This window comes from Neophocaena asiaeorientalis, unplaced genomic scaffold, assembly GCF_003031525.2.
Source record: "Neophocaena asiaeorientalis asiaeorientalis breed wild unplaced genomic scaffold, Neophocaena_asiaeorientalis_V1.1 scaffold99, whole genome shotgun sequence".
Lineage (NCBI taxonomy): Eukaryota > Metazoa > Chordata > Mammalia > Artiodactyla > Phocoenidae > Neophocaena > Neophocaena asiaeorientalis.
The window spans coordinates 2,901,253-2,917,549 of NW_020173022.1; the positions used below are offsets into that span (position 1 = coordinate 2,901,253).

At 34.1% G+C, this 16,297-nt stretch overlaps 1 protein-coding gene across 1 annotated transcript in view; it reads right to left on the reverse strand.

Annotated features, from left to right (window-relative positions):
- KIFAP3 (kinesin associated protein 3) overlaps window positions 1–16,297 on the reverse strand; it is a 152,450-nt gene that overhangs the window by 72,714 nt on the left and 63,439 nt on the right. The window contains exon 11 of the mRNA XM_024742440.1: window positions 1,200–1,300. Within this exon, the coding sequence (XP_024598208.1) occupies window positions 1,200–1,300 (101 nt within the window). The remainder of the gene's footprint in view (window positions 1–1,199; window positions 1,301–16,297) is intronic.

The following is a 16,297-nucleotide window of genomic DNA, read 5'->3' on the forward strand; positions in this document are numbered from 1 at the left end:
TTTTTTTTTTTTTTTTTGCGGTACGCAGGCCTCTCACCGTTGTGGCCTCTCCCCTCGCGGAGCACAGGCTCCAGATGCGCAGGCTCAGCGGCCATGGCTCACGGGCCCAGCCGCTCCGCGGCATGTGGGATCCTCCCGGACCAGGGCACGAACCCGTGTCTCCTACTCGGCAGGCGGACTCTCAACCACTGCGCCACCAGGGAAGCCCAAATAAAAGTATCTGATGAAGCATTTTCCCATCAGAGAACGCAAAGCAATTAAAACCATCAACCACAAACAAAATTAAAGGGCAAATGACAAAGTTGGGAAATGTCTGTAATATGACCAGGAGTTAAAATAGTTACTACATATAGAGATATTATTTATTAATCCTAAAATATTGACATGCCAATGGAAAAATTATCAAGGGACATGAATGATTTATAACATAATATCAACAATAAGCATGTGAAAAATGTTCAACCTCACCAATAGCCACAGAAATGCAAATAGAAAGAAATAGAGACACTCCATTTTTAGAGAAATGATAGCATGCAGTGCTGTTCAAAGTGAAGTGACAGTTGTAAAAAAATCAACTCATGTCTTCTTAGAAGGTAATTTGGCCATATTGTGTCAAATACACAAAATACCTTTTGACCTAGTAATTCTACTTTTAGGAATTTAAACTAAAGAAAAAATCAAGATGTGGTTAAGCTTTTACATACTATGATATTTATTCCACATTATTTCATTTGTTTACATACTTTTACTTACATCAGTTTTTATGTGATAAACTGGAAAAAAACCCTAAATATACAATTTAACAATATTTAAATTATGGTACACTTATGCAATAAAATAGTATACAACTATTATGAATAATTTATGAAGAATGTTCAGTGACATGGGAGGGTATTTAATGATATATTAAGTTAAAAAAGCAATATATAATTACATATGGCATATAATCCCAAAACAGTATTTTTTTAACTATGTAGAAGAAAATGTACCAAAATTTTAAATGGTTATCTCTGGGTTTGGGATAACAGAAAGTTACTTTCATTTTTATAATGTTCTGTACTTTCCAGATTGTATATAACAAATTTATATTATTTTTAAGAGGGGACTTTTAAAGAAAAAAACCTATCTGGCAAATCAAGGGAAGAAAGTAAAAAACATATTTTTGAATGCCTTTTTAAAAAAACACTTAAAGCACTTACTTGTGGTATACAGTCAGTGTATGCAAACATTGATTTAAAGCGGTCATCCATGCTTATGTGGTAAAGAACACACATTGCTATTTGTTTGTAGTTTTCATTGCCTGGAAATAAGAAATCATGGATATGGTGAGATTTTATATTATGCCATGCATGGGAATGACCACAAAGAAATTAATTTTTTTTGTATAACACACTCAAATTAATGCATTACAACTTTTACGCTACTGAATCAAAAAAAATCACTAACCCTAATTTAGAATTTTTTTTTTTTTTTTTTTTTGCGGTATGCAGGCCTCTCACTGTTGTGGCCTCTCCTGTTGCAGAGCACAGGCTCCGGACGTGCAGGCTCAGCGGCCATGGCTCACGGGCCCAGCCGCTTCACGGCACGTGGGATCTTCCTGGACCAGGGCACGAACCCGTGTCCCCTGCATCAGCAGGCGGACTCTTAACCACTGCGCCACCAGGGAAGCCCTAGAAAATATTTTGAGCTCCCTATTTCAATTCCAAAGTTTGGAGCACACTATCTATGAAATATCACTAAGTTCCAAGAGATTATGTGTATTTTACAAGGTATATTTTTGAAAAAATTAACCACAAACCTAAGAATTAATTGTTCCCAGTAGCCCACTAAAATGTAGATTTGGCCTCCCCATCCTTACTGTTTTATCAAAATATGTGATAAACACATTTCATTGACAGTGATAATGTATAAGAAATAGTAAACGAAAAGTATATTTAATTTTTATGAATCAGAAACTGGAAAAATAACAAATAATAAATGAAGTAGAATAGTATTTGCTACATTAAAAAAAAATACATGCCCAAAAGAAGACATACAGATTGCCAAAAAACACATGAAAAGACGCTCAACATCACTAATCATTAGAGAAATGTAAATCAAAACCACAATGAGGTATCACCTCACACCAGTCAGAATGGCCTGGCCATCATCAAAAACATCTACAAACAATAAATGCTGGAGAGGGTGTGGAGAAAAGAGAACCCTCCTGCACTGTTGGTGGGAATGTAAATTGATACAACCACTATGGAAAACAATACGAGGTTCCTTAAAAAACTAAAAATAGAACTACCATATGACCCAGCAATCTCACTACTGGGCATATACCCTGAGAAAACCATCATTCAAAAAGATACATGTACCACAATGTTCACTGCAGCACTATTTACAATAGCCAGGACGTGGAAGCAACCTAAGTGTCCATCAACAGATGAATGGATAAAGAAGATGTGGCACATATATACAATGGAATATTACTCAGCTATAAAAAAATAATGAAATTGAGTTATTTGTAATGAGGTGGATGGACCTAGAGTCTGTCATACAGAGTGAAGTAAGTCACAAAGAGAAAAACAAATACTGTATGCTAAAGCATATATATGGAATCTAAAAAAACGGTACTGATGAACCTAGTGGCAGGGCAGGAATAAAGACGCAGACATAGAGAACAGACTTGAGGATACGGGCAGGAAGGGGAAGCTGGGGCGAAGTGAGAGAGTGGCATGGACATATATACACTACCAAATGTAAAATAGATAGCTAGTGGGAAGCTGCTCCATAGCACAGGGAGATCAGCTCAGTGCTTTGTGATGACCTAGAGAGGTGGGATAGGGAGGGTGGGAGGGAGGTTCAAGAGGGAGGGGATATGGGGGTATATGTATACATATAGCTGATTCACTTTGTTGTACAGCAGAAACTAACACAACATTGTAAAGCAATTATACTCCAATAAAGATGGAAAAAAATACATGACTATAAAATGCTAAAGGGTAGAGATAGTAAGCATAGTCTAAGGATTGTCTCAGAACTTCTGAGGTAAGATTATTCTAGTTTCGTACACCTTGAAACTGAAAAAAGAAAAGTGAATGATATATCGTAGATTTGAAAAATAAAATGGGACTTTAATATGTCATGTAGTTCTTCTACATGCTTTCAGAAAGACCGTATTTTAAGGATCTATTTATGATCTCAAAGTCAGTGACAAAACTTGAGCTAGAAAAGTTTGGCTAAAAGGTTTTATCCAAAATTATTTTTAAAAAGTTTGGCTATGAGAAATCCTTGGAGATATTTGGAGTTTTAAAACAAAATCAAGGATATACATCAATTTAGTTGATAAATAACATATCAAGAAAATTTTAAATATATTGTGACATGGAGGATAAATTCAGCACCTTTATTCTTGTGTCTACCATAGTATAAAATTACTAAAATACTTTGTGTTTTTTAAAAATACTATTTTATAATCTTATTGATTTTTTTCAGATATTAGGTTATCTCTTTATGAGGTGGTGAGAAATTCTTAGGGGACATACCTTGGTATTCTTATAGGCTTAGTATAGCATATGGAAGTTTCTCAATAAATACCGGCTGATTGATTCTATTTTTAATATCTAAAAAGCCTGGTGACTATAGTTAACATACTGTATGTACATTTGAAAGTTGCTAAGAGAGTAAATCTTAAAAGTTCTTACAACCAGAAAAAAAGTAATTATGTGAGTTGATGGATGTGGCAACTAATCTTAAAGTGGTAACTTTTATAGTTAACTACCCTTATATCTAACCTTATATATTTTGCAATATATATATATATATCAAGTCATCACCTTAAACTTACATACTGTTATATGTCAGTTAGATCTCAATAAAGCTGGAAAAAAAAAACAATGTTATGTTTAAAAAATCAGAGGCTAAAACTGAAAAAATAAGCACGCTTAGTCAAAGACAGAAATTACTAGTTCTACAAGACCTTCAGATTTGACACAAAAGTGTTTTAAGTTTCCAGATGTTTTTTAAAAACATATAGTGACCCTTTCTCTAGCCTGTTGCTTTCCTGGAGCTTATATGTTAAAGAAAAATATTTCATATGGTAAGGAAGAACAATGTGAGTCTTCAAAATAATCTGTCAAATAAATTTTATCATCCTTATGTTTCAGATGAGGAACTTAACACTTGGAAAAAAATAAATACTTCCTACACAGCCTTGTAAGTGGGTGAGCAGGGCTTTAAACACAGGTTTCTCTGACTCCAGAATTTTCACCAGAGGTATATTACAGTATCTCTCAAACATTTTTATATCATAAGGTAAAACGGTCTTTCAAGTAAGATGATAGTATCAGGTAAAAAAGACTGAGATACACTGACATATGATAGAATAAAACACATTTTAAAAACAGAATTTTTAAAAATCAAGACTTTTGCATCTTTTTAAATTGTTTGGCTAAAGCCTATTTCCTATGGCTTTCAGTATCAATGTAAAAATGACTTCTTGGCATAAAACAAAAACAATAAAATCTAGCATATGTTCGTCAGATGAATACATACTAGTAAACATTTTCATCTTAACTAAAAATCTATGAATTCACTAACTTAACCACTTGGAGTACAACATATGCAGGAACTACATCTGGAGGAAAACGTAATGCAAAAACTGAAATTACTCCAAAAAAGAGAAAAGTAGAGACTAACTGGGTGTTCCCAACCCCAGTATTTTGCTCTTGGGATCAGAGCAATCTAAATAGAAAAGACTCATAGATTTTAATAAATCACATTTTTACACCACTGAAGGCATTCATTTATACTTATTCTAGTATAAAACACACTTGCCATAGGAAAACAAATCTTTGCATCAGTTTGCATGATACATAGATTAAAAATGAAAAATTCCAATTTTATTCTCCAGAGAGGAAAGTATCCCTTAGGGGTTTGGTCAGATTATACTTCACAGTATTTTCCTCCAGGGACTGAGGTATTTTAATATCTTTTCAAGTAAGTTCCTACAGCAAACTCATATTCCGAAGGCACAGTCTCTTTCCCTGCTATAACAGTTTCTTTCTATATGTTGTTCAGCTGTGGGTAGGTTCTAGTCCTACTTAATTTTTTCAAAATATTATTTGAAAATATTTTCTCTATGTAATGGATTCACTGAAAAGTAGGATTCCAAGTCACACAACTTACTAAATAAATGGTAGAAGAAACATAGAAATCTATATCCAACATAAAAGATTTTTTAACATCAAAGTAAATAATCAGACTTTAAAATTCAGTGTGGAACTAAGAATGAAAAAGGACACTATTCTATGTTTGAGGATTGTCTGTCTACTGCTGGTTATCAATGAAAGGATTCTAAAACGCAATGTTCTAAAGTGGTACATCAATTCATGTAAGGTGAGAGGAAAGAAAGATTCACCTTTAAGAGATCTGTATCCCATAAAGAGAATAACAAGGAAGGTCCTTCTAGAGCAAATTACATACACACATATATATGATTATATATCTATATCTATATCACTTCCAAAGGATAACTCAGGATAAAGGATATGTGACAGAATAGAAAGTCTAGAGAAAAGTCCTAAAATTACAATAATTTTTAAAACGTAGATGAATAACATATGCAAGAAACATCTCAAATTCAACAATAATTTACTTTCTTTTTCCACAGCAAAACTAAATATCTAGTTTCAAAAAGTAGGATGAGTCATTCTACTGCCAGTTCTAATTCTGCTCTTGTGTGCTTTCTCTTTCTCCTTCTCTCCCCATACTCATGGCCAAAAGTGAAAGATCCTTGCAGTACTCCCGTACCTTCCTAATTCTTTATCTGTGATCTTCTATTTAAAAACCTATGTAACGCAACTAAACTCCAATAAAAATTAATTTTAAAAAAGGTGGGAAGCTGGGGGGACGGGCAGGAAGTATATGGGAAATTAATGTCCTTTCTGCTCAATTTTGCTATGAACCTTAAATTGCTCTAGAAAATAAAGCTTGATTTAAAAAAAAAAGTCTCTGAACATATGCCTAATTTCCCATAATCTTTACCTAAAATGATTATCATGCCCCCAAAATGTGCTAAAACTAAAGGACTGAAGAAAACAGAAACTCAAGGATTACCAGGCTATCCCAAAAGATTTGTGGATAGCCAGTCTTTTTATACCTACAATGCTTTGACAGAAGGGAAGAGAGAAAGAGTTAAGCAAACTGATAGTTCCTCTTGTATGTTAAGCATGTATTTTCTCATTTAACCCTTATAACAACTGAAGAGGTAGGTATTATCTTTGATCTGGATGTGAGGCAATGACATTCATTAAGGTTATGAATCCTTCAAAAGGAAACACAGCTCGTGAATCTGAGATTCAAACCTAGGTCGGACTACAAAGCCTGTGTGTATGTACTCTCTACTAAGCCTTCCAGGAAGCAGCAGGAAGGGTGAAATAATGCCAAATAAACATAAATTATTATCATCATTCCTTAGTGGCACAGTACCGAAAGGAAATGCAGTTAAGAAGGGACTCTATGGAGAAGGAGGTGAGAAGATGGTAGAAGAGAAGAGGGGAGATGAAATGAAGAAAAACTATCAGTTATTTATCAGAGTACCTGAGCCCAGATGCAATAGGTTCCAATGGATGAAAGATCTTGACAGGGACAAACTGCATTATCCCCCAAGCAGTTTGGGGGACTAGATCTATATAGCAGTTCTGAAACTCACTCTCACTGAATTGGACAAGAACTGCTATCAAGCAGTGTTTGATTTTATGAGAAAAACAAGGTGCTAGAAGCTTAAAAGTTGAGTAGAGTGGTAAACAGAGGTAGTAAAATGCTGTGGTTCAAATCTCAGGCTCTGGAGGCAGACTGCTTGGGTTCAATTTGTGGCTCTGCCACTTACTAGCATAAATGGCCTTTTGAGTGTTATTTAAATTCTCTGTGCTTCAGTTTCTTCATCTGTGAAACTGGAATAACAACTGTACCTATCTCAAAGAGTTGTTATGTGAAGATTAGGTGAAAGAATCCTGGTAAAACAATTAGTACTGAGTTTGACACACAATAAACTGAATCAATACATGTCATTTCTTAGTATTATTATGTTGATAATAACACTTTTCTGTTTTACCAATAGAACACTATTTTCACATTCCCCTATTATATATGTTGTCTTTGTGGTTTCTATCCTCAAGATTTGACCACAGTTAGAGGTAATGTAGGTTTAAGAGGCAGCCAAGATTCCTCTGAGATGAGCTAGACAGGGTTCACAGGTATATTCTGAGCCTATGGTTGAGCCACTTGTCCCTAGTCACTTTCCTATAAAGCTCTGCTATACCCAAAGTACGGGCTTAGGAGAGTCACCGCATCCTTCAAGGCTCCACTCAGTCACCAGTATCTGATAAGGACCCTTCATCAGTCTCATAGGGTTATAAATCCCTTAATCAGAACAAAAATTGGGAAAAGAAAATAATCAAAGGATAGATTATTATCATCAGTATGTGTTCCTCCACCACCACTACCACAAACACACTGTGAACCTCTCTTCCTTCTTTCATGCTTCCTTGTCTGTAACAGAACTTAATTTCACTCCTCGAGTGGGGAATAGTTATGGAGGCGACGGGGTACAAAAAGATGAAAGGACACAGAGAGAGAAGTCTGAGAACACAGAAGACAAACCTCACTATTAGCTATATTACTTCATTTACCTTTAAGTTTCATGTCCCAGGCAAATAAAACGTACAGGTGTTTCCCCCTTTGTTTGAGCTGAGCACAACCAAACAAAAGAAAACTGGAATATGACCAGAGATTTTTTTTTTCCCTTGAGGAAAGTGTGAAAGGAGGTGATGACAGATATAAGGGACTACAATATTGTACTCAGAAGTCTATATAACCCAGGTTGCTGATACGTCTTCTAGATTTTATCTAGGTAAAGGTTCCCTAGAATTCAATCAATTGATTTACAAATACCTATAAAATTGATTTTCTTCTCACTTTGTATTTATTTAGGGAATGAAAAAAGATACAAGATGACACTTGGTTTTTTATTCAGAAAAAAAGATGGAAATATTTTATAAATGCTTGTTACCCATATGTTACCTTGATGATTCTAATTCATATCTTATTGTTTCAAATCACATATTTCCAATCTCCTCTAAAGAACTGCAATGTATGAAGGAATATTATAGTATATAAACCACAGGTATCATATTCATTGAATCATAAATGATTATACAAGTGATTAACTGCTTGATAAAAACACAGCCTATAACTTTACGGTATCTAGCAGATATCTGACAGCTACAGCAAAAGGACAAAATATTGTAGGAGAAAAGTGAATACCTGGAGGGGGAAGATGTCTGGAAATAACCTAAATTCATCCCTTCAAACACAGCTGCACACAGAAAGTAGAGGTTTTCTGGCAGCCAACATTTATTATTACTTAAAGACTAATTTAAAGATCACATAGCAATAAACAGAAATTAAGAGAGATTAAATGGTCCAAGTAAAATTAAAGCTTATCCCTTATTATAAGCTAATAATAGTCTTCTTCATTCATTGGATATCTGAGTTCTTAAAAAAATAAAACTCAAAAAAAAAATCTTGCATATCCTAAACGAATTTGGGGCTGGGAGTTATGATTTTCCCATAAGAATTCATGATGAAGAACCATAAACTCCAGCTAACCAACTATGATTTCTCCACATCATACCAATGGCAGACATTTCAAAAGGGCTCCTTTAAGACTTACAGACATCAATTATTCCCTAATGGCACCCCAAGTTAAAACAGTCTGCCAATAGTCGCTATGCTGGCATAGCACCAAAGGTTCTGTGAATTTTGAGCAGAGCAGTGAAAAGACTGAATATTTTGAGAACTAGGTCCTTAATGACTATAGGTGGCTTAGTCAGATCTGTTCAAGTAATAAGGCCACGGTGAAAATAAAATGGCCTAGTCATTATGATTCCTTTGGTATTTATGATAATAAACATGAATCAAGATGAACTCACCGGCTATTAAATGCAGAGGCCATAAGTACTTCGATAGGATTTCCATAGAAATTCACTGTTAATTAGCTGGATCATTATTTGAACGCGTTACTGAATTATCTTAGCAGTTGTGCAGCCATTCCCCTCAAAACTGGTCATTCCCAGCTGAGGGCAGTTGATGCCTTAACAAACTGGTCATTAACTCCAGCAACTGATTTTGTGGGAATTATTGCACTTATACGTTCAAGATTTTTTTTTTCTTTTTAAAGAAATTTGCAGCTGTAGTTCAGCTGGAGCAACTGAAGGAGAAAAAAAGTCAGCTCGCTGGACTGCTCTCACGATCGATTTTCTGCCAATTAAAGGGGAAGCACATGCTGATGGGTTTTGAATTTTAAAATGTCTTCAGTTTCTTCCATCTCTGAAGTGATTAGTAAAAACACCATTTAGCTACTAATTTTGTAAGATACTTGGGATTTTCCATTCACAGTTCAGTCAAGCAGAAATATGAGTTCTGAACACCAGAACTCAAAGCCAAATTTCCGCTGCTGCAGTAGACCCAGCCCAATACTTGGTAAAAGCAGAGTGAGAACACAAATTATGGGTCACATTATTAGCCAGATTCTCATTCCCTTCGGCACTCCATGTCTTCGTTCAAAGTAGAAAACTCCCTTCGAAGTCACAAAGGGTCCATGAAAAGATAAGAGAAGTGGGGATATAAGCACCCCTATATTAGAATAGAGCAGCATTAAGGTGATAAATTATCCCTAGAAAGTCTATGTGAGTACAACATGCTTCAAAAATCACAACTGCCTTTAAGTTTACTGTAGAGTTGGAGCCTTTAAAGCTCTATCACTATAGTGAAAATGCCACAGGCAAAACCACCACTTAAAAGATAATTGCAGGGCTTCCCTGCTGGCACAGTGGTTGAGAGTCCGCCTGCCGATGCAGGGGACACGGGTTCGTGCCCCGGTCCGGGAAGATCCCACATGCCGCAGAGTGGCTGGGCCCATGAGCCATGGCCGCTGAGCCTGTGCATCCAGAGCCTGCGCTCTGCAACGGGAGAGGCCACAACGGTGAGAGGCCCGCATACCGCAAAAAAAAAAAAAAAAAAAAAAAAGATAATTGCAACAATTATTGAACACATATATTGACTACACTGAAATACACTAAAAATATACTGCAGGTAGATTAGATGGTCTTTTGTACACGTTTCCATATCATTTTATGTTTAACTTATTAGCGCACATACTGCAGATACATAACCAGCATGACTAGATAGATAGCCTTAGTTAAAACTTGAATTTGGAAAGACCAATTTTTAAGATTGCAACTCTACTGGATAGTCTTCTCTTCTAGAATGGATTTGTTCAGTCAAATCTAACAGAGATTTGAAATGAATAGATAAAAGCCAACGGTTTTTTAACCGTGAGTATGGGGGGGGGGGAAATGTCAGAATTTATAGGTTACGATGATCAGTATGAAAACAAGCATAACAATAGTTTTGTGATACAGTGGTTCATGGATAAATGTTTCTTGTGCTAAATTATTTAATTTAAAAACTATAAGAAAATGAAATTGTAAATCTACCATTAAGCTTAATAGCTTTGTCACATTAAGATGTATTCATGAAATAAGTACTCTAAAATTCAGCACTTTTGATATATTTCACTCTCTTTTAGTATGTACAACTGTACATTACGCCATGTAGTTTATTTTTAAAATATTTTCAACATGTTTCAATTATTCTATTACCTTGTCTGTAGTGTTCTTTTATCCAGAGCATACTACAACAACTTATTTATAATACACCCTACAAAATATGCATACTTGTAGTACAAAAGATAAGGGCCAAAATAAAGCCCTTAACAATGGCTGCTTTCTAGCCTACAGGTCCACATCATTGACTTAATGTGCTTTGGTCAGCTTTTACCACCTCGAAATGGAGAGACCCCAGGCAATATTCACACACAGAGTATTGGAACCAGCTGGTGATAGAAGAATCCGAAGAAAAAAGGCTTCTTGATTTAATTGGGAAAACAGGAGGAAGCATAAATTTTACTGCCATTAATAACTTCAAGCAATCTTGATATGACTCTACTTCACCCTGACGGCCAGACATGTGCTTTTTGTTAAAGTGTTTGCCACATCTGACCCCTATTGTTTGCTCACTTGATCAGGTAAGAAAATGTAGGTTTATTTATAGGATAAATGAGGCCTATTAAAATGAGAAACAGTGCAGTAGTCTATGACGAGCTGTGTACTGAAATAGATGTGTGAAATTCCATAACAGTTTTGTAATCAACAGGCCAAATGAAGTTATTAAAAAAAAATCTACTTTAAGTTTCTTAAAGAAATCATCAAAAACGCAACTTAGTTTTTTAAAAATGGAAAATACCTCCTAACTGGAAAATATTTTGACCATTTCCAGTTTTTAATAAGTCAGAAAAGGTCATTTATAAAACATTATTCTCTTTAAAAAATAAAGACAAGCTTTATGTCTTCATTTTATGATACTTTAAAAATTATAAATTAAGTCATTAATATATAATGAAAAAAGTAAATTTAACATTATGGGGGAATTTCAAAGGTGTTCAGAACTTTTTCAATTTTCTTTTAAGGACATATGACAGAATGGTCACAGAAAATAACCCTTAATTTTTAAGTGATCAAAGTTTAGAGTCTAACAGTATCTACTCTGGCAATATCCAACAATAAGGGAAATCAGACTTGTCTCAACCGGAAGAAATCAAACATTTATCACTTAACTCTTGACCTGGTCTGACTCCCTACATGTTGATAAAATCTTTCTACAGCCTTGGAAAATGCCCTGAAACCCAGATTACCTAATGTAATCTAGATCAAGATGAATCAGGTGCCATTCTTACTCTCAAAACCATTCTGGGTCTACTCACAGAATGTAGAAAAATTTATATCCATTTCGAGCACCTTAGAAACTCTAATTTACCTTCCACTGAAGAGAATATGGTCTAACATTTGGATCCATTTTGAAATGATTCATGTGGAATTATGAAGCAGGCACGACAATGTGCTATTGAATCTAGGAATCCTAATATTTCTGCCATAACCAATAAAATTAGTTTCAGCAAATTAGCATAGATTCACAACTCTCAAATGTAAAGGAATCAAAGTTTACACAGATAGGGAAGAAAAGAAATGAGATGACAGCTAAAGGTAAAAGAGTGAAGAGTCAAGAAGAATATTAAGATGGATGAAATAATAGTATATTTGTATGTCAATAGCAATGATCTAATAGAGAGGGAAAAATTAATGATGTGGAACAGAGAGGAGAACTGCTGGAGCAAGAATCTTGAGTAGGCGAAAGAATGAAATAGGGAGGGAGCATGGCTTATGGTAAGAGTAGAAGCAAAGTACAGACACAGATGTAGGCAGGAGGGTAACTGTGGCAAGAGAAACTCATGGAAATTCTTTCCGACTGCTTCTATTTTCTCAGTGAAACAGGAAGCAAAACAAGGTAATGAGATGAGGATGAGGATAAGGTGTTGGATTTAGAAGAAGGTAGAGAAATGAAATTCTCACCTAAAAGAGTGGGAGAATGACTAGACAAAGAAAATGTAGTATGACTGCTCGGCAGCATTAAAGGTCTAGTACTGATTATCCAGAATTTTCTGTATGTTTCTGTCCCTCTGTGCTCAGGGTCTTCCACCTCCATTTTCCTACACCATGACATCCATCCCCCAACTCCCTTCACGAAGCACCAAAGAAATTGTTACTAATATGTGAGTGGTCCAAAGGGCAAGGAAAGAAATATAACTAAATGTCTAAGTATAAGAGAAAATAAGGATTATCCTATGGAAACGGGAGTGTTTGGGTCTTGCCTAGAAATCCAAATATAAAATTAAGAAAATATATTTGGGGAAAACCAAACATGCCTTCTAGCTACATTTAACCTGCTAGTTTGAGACTCCTGATGTATTGTTACTGCCAGAAGTGTTTGCATTTAATGGGAATTAAAAGCTTTAAAAGAATGCTCTAATTCATTGGTTTTCCAAATGTGGTTTGAGGACCCTGAAAGGGGATCCACAAAGTCACACCATTTTTATAACAATCATAATATATTATTTTCATTTTTTTACTCTCATTATTTCATAAGAGGCTACATGACATAATATACGTGACATATATGACATAGGATTTCACAGCATATTGTTGAGGGAGATATGAGAGCCAGCTGTTGTCTATTAAGTCTGACTATAAAGAGATTTGCAGAAGTAAAATTATGTCCACTCCTCTCAGTATTTTTTGTTTTGTTTTAGAAGAGTTATTTTTCATAAAAATATTTGTTAACATGTAGCAGGTTATTTTAAAATAAATATGTAACACTTTTTCAATTTTATTTTTGAATACAATAAACATCCATAAATATAACTTTGCATAAACAAAAAATCTCTGGGGGTCCTCAGTTATTGTTGAGAGTATTAAAATGTCCCGAGACCAAAAGTTTGAAAACTGATGCACTAATCATTGAATTACAACAATCACCTAGTAAACAGGGAACTTATAAAACAGCAGAGAAAGTGTGGAAAGTGGTGATTGTCTATAATTTACAGGTAGCTACCTAATCTGCCTAACCATTAGGTTGTTGTGCCTATTCTATTTTTGTTTTAACAAATCAAAAAATTCATGTTTATAGGATAAGACCTGTATATTTTCTAAGGTTTATTCCCGTGAGTTTAAATTCCTTTGAAAATCAAGTTAAAAACTGAAAGGCTGACATGAAACCTCAGACATCACTCAATTTAAAATACATATCAATGTCATTCACAAAGGGGGAAGAAAAACTGTCAATTAACTCAAAATTGTCCCAAAGAGTTCATCAGTGAAATTTGGCAGTTTTTTAATAAAATTATTAAGTATGGACCCTGTAATACACTGTCTCTGTGATGTTGAAGCTTTATGCACTATGCGATGTCATGCTGAACTAGGATCTTCCAAAGAATACATTTCAGTTGTATTTTTATGCTTGCTTCTGTGCTAACATCATCCCCAAGCACATTAAACAATACTCAGCATATGAAACATCCAAGCCAAAGCAACTGAGAGGCAAATAAGAAAAACATTATTTGCCTGGTTGCATCCGACAGAAAGCTAAGAAAATTTAGTTTTTCAAGTTACTTTTGAAGCACTGTCAGTGCATTCTCCAGGGAACTGAAGAATACACTACGACAAGGAATTTCCTTGCCATCTCCCAACCCAGGATATTCTGACATAAGGAAGCACTCTTGAGACATATCAATGTCAAACGGTTTAAGGACTTATGACAAGGGAATTTTTTTTTTAATGATCTGATTCCTAGATGAGCCAAAAAATCTTTGAACACTTTAAAAAGTTAACTCAATATCATAAAAAACCTAAACAAACTAACAATTACATAAGTAAAGCCAAACTTCGTAGATCCAATTCAATTTGCAAATAATCACAATTGATGAAACCATTGGCTATGATAGGTCTCCCAGATGGTAACATAAAGTTACTAAGCATAAGAAACTATGTCACGTACAGGGATTAATAGTACTGAAAAGATTATAGATTGATACTGAACTAAGCAGAGATAAGTTTAAGATCTTTATGAAATCTTAGGAAAATAAAATATCAAAAAATGAAATAAGAAATGAATAATTTTGGTGGTATTTAGGAAAATAAAAACAAAGGAATTTAGATATAAGCTTTTATAACCTTTAGATATAAGGTTGTCCAAGGACCCAAGTAAAAATTTTGAAATATTTGGGGAAATAATGCCTTCTTTCTCTATGCCTAGGAAAAGATCAAAACTATTCAAGCAAATTAATTTCAGGATAAGTTGAGAAAGAACATTTTAAATGATGATTTCTAAAATTCCTTATTAATCCCTTTATGTGTCCCTGATGTCAAAGGAAAAAGCTAAATTCAAAATTTCTAAGTGAAATACTCATATGATAAAACAATATCAATATAATTTTTAGTTCTGTTGAACTACAATATTTGGTTCTGTTCAGAGCCTCACATGGCAAAAGAGCTGAGCTATAACATAACCTCTTTACCTTTAGTAATTATTCAAATCACAAAACCTTCCTCAAGTACATATTTTTTTTCCAGTTATTTGGCAATTCTCACAACAGCAGGGGTCGCAATGTACTAGTTAAATGTTTCAGGACACAAGGGAAGGGGATTAAATGTTCATATAGCACAGCTTTATTAGAGCCTGAAATATTCATGATTCATTATACTCTAGTTAAAATAATTTATTATTAAGTATAAAAAGATTTTTCAGTTATGGGGTCCCCAAATAATAATAAAGAAAACCTACTTAATATCTGATAGCATTTCCAGTTGAAACAGCATCCCTTAAAAATCACTTCTGAAAAGTTCTACCAGATGTATAGCTCTACAAAAGTGCTTCTACATTTTTTGCATCTTTTAAAAATTAAGTGATTTCTATATATAAATGGGTAATTTTAAATTCAGACAGTCATTTGTCAACGTGAACATATAATAAACAAAGAATTTTTATCTAATGAAAAAAGCAAACTGACCAGTCATATTATAAACTACATGCTCTTTAATTCCTTCTGCATAACTACAGTGAAGAAAATGTACCTCAAATTCTTTAAATATTTGATTTACAGAAGGTTTTTCTTTCCCTTTCAAAAAAAATTTCAATTCCATGGAATCATTCCAAGTACTAGCCAAGGAGTAACCTAGATAATTTAGATTATCTACTGTTCAACACATTAAAAATCCAAAAGAGACAGTGATATTTCTGAAGATTTGAAGGAAAAGACGTCTAATCACTTCCCCTATTTCAGTTTTCTAACTGAACATCAAATCAGAGGACATAAAATCAATGATTAAGTCATAAGTAGAATTTAAAAAGAATAGAAAAAATAGAAAATATAGTGCATTGCACATAGAAATGGCAAAATAGTGCTTCATGAACGTCTAAAAAATTACATATATTAAACACAGTGTGTAATATATATCACAAAATATAGTGTATATTAATATACACATATACATACATATACATACATATACATCACATACACATGTGAGTACTGGGTTGCAATGTACAACATAATACTATAGTCTGGGGTAAAAGATATTTGAAAGGCACTGCTCTAGATGAATTATTTCCTATGCCTTTAAAATCTATGCTCTCTATAATTCCAACTTCTATACAATTGTAGTGGCCAAAAATGAGAGATATTAAATATATCTTGAACTACTCAATTGAGAAGTTTAGTTTATTGTGTTAGGAGTTGATTTAATTTTCTGCACATATAACATATACATTAACAAATGTAAAAATAACCATTCTATTA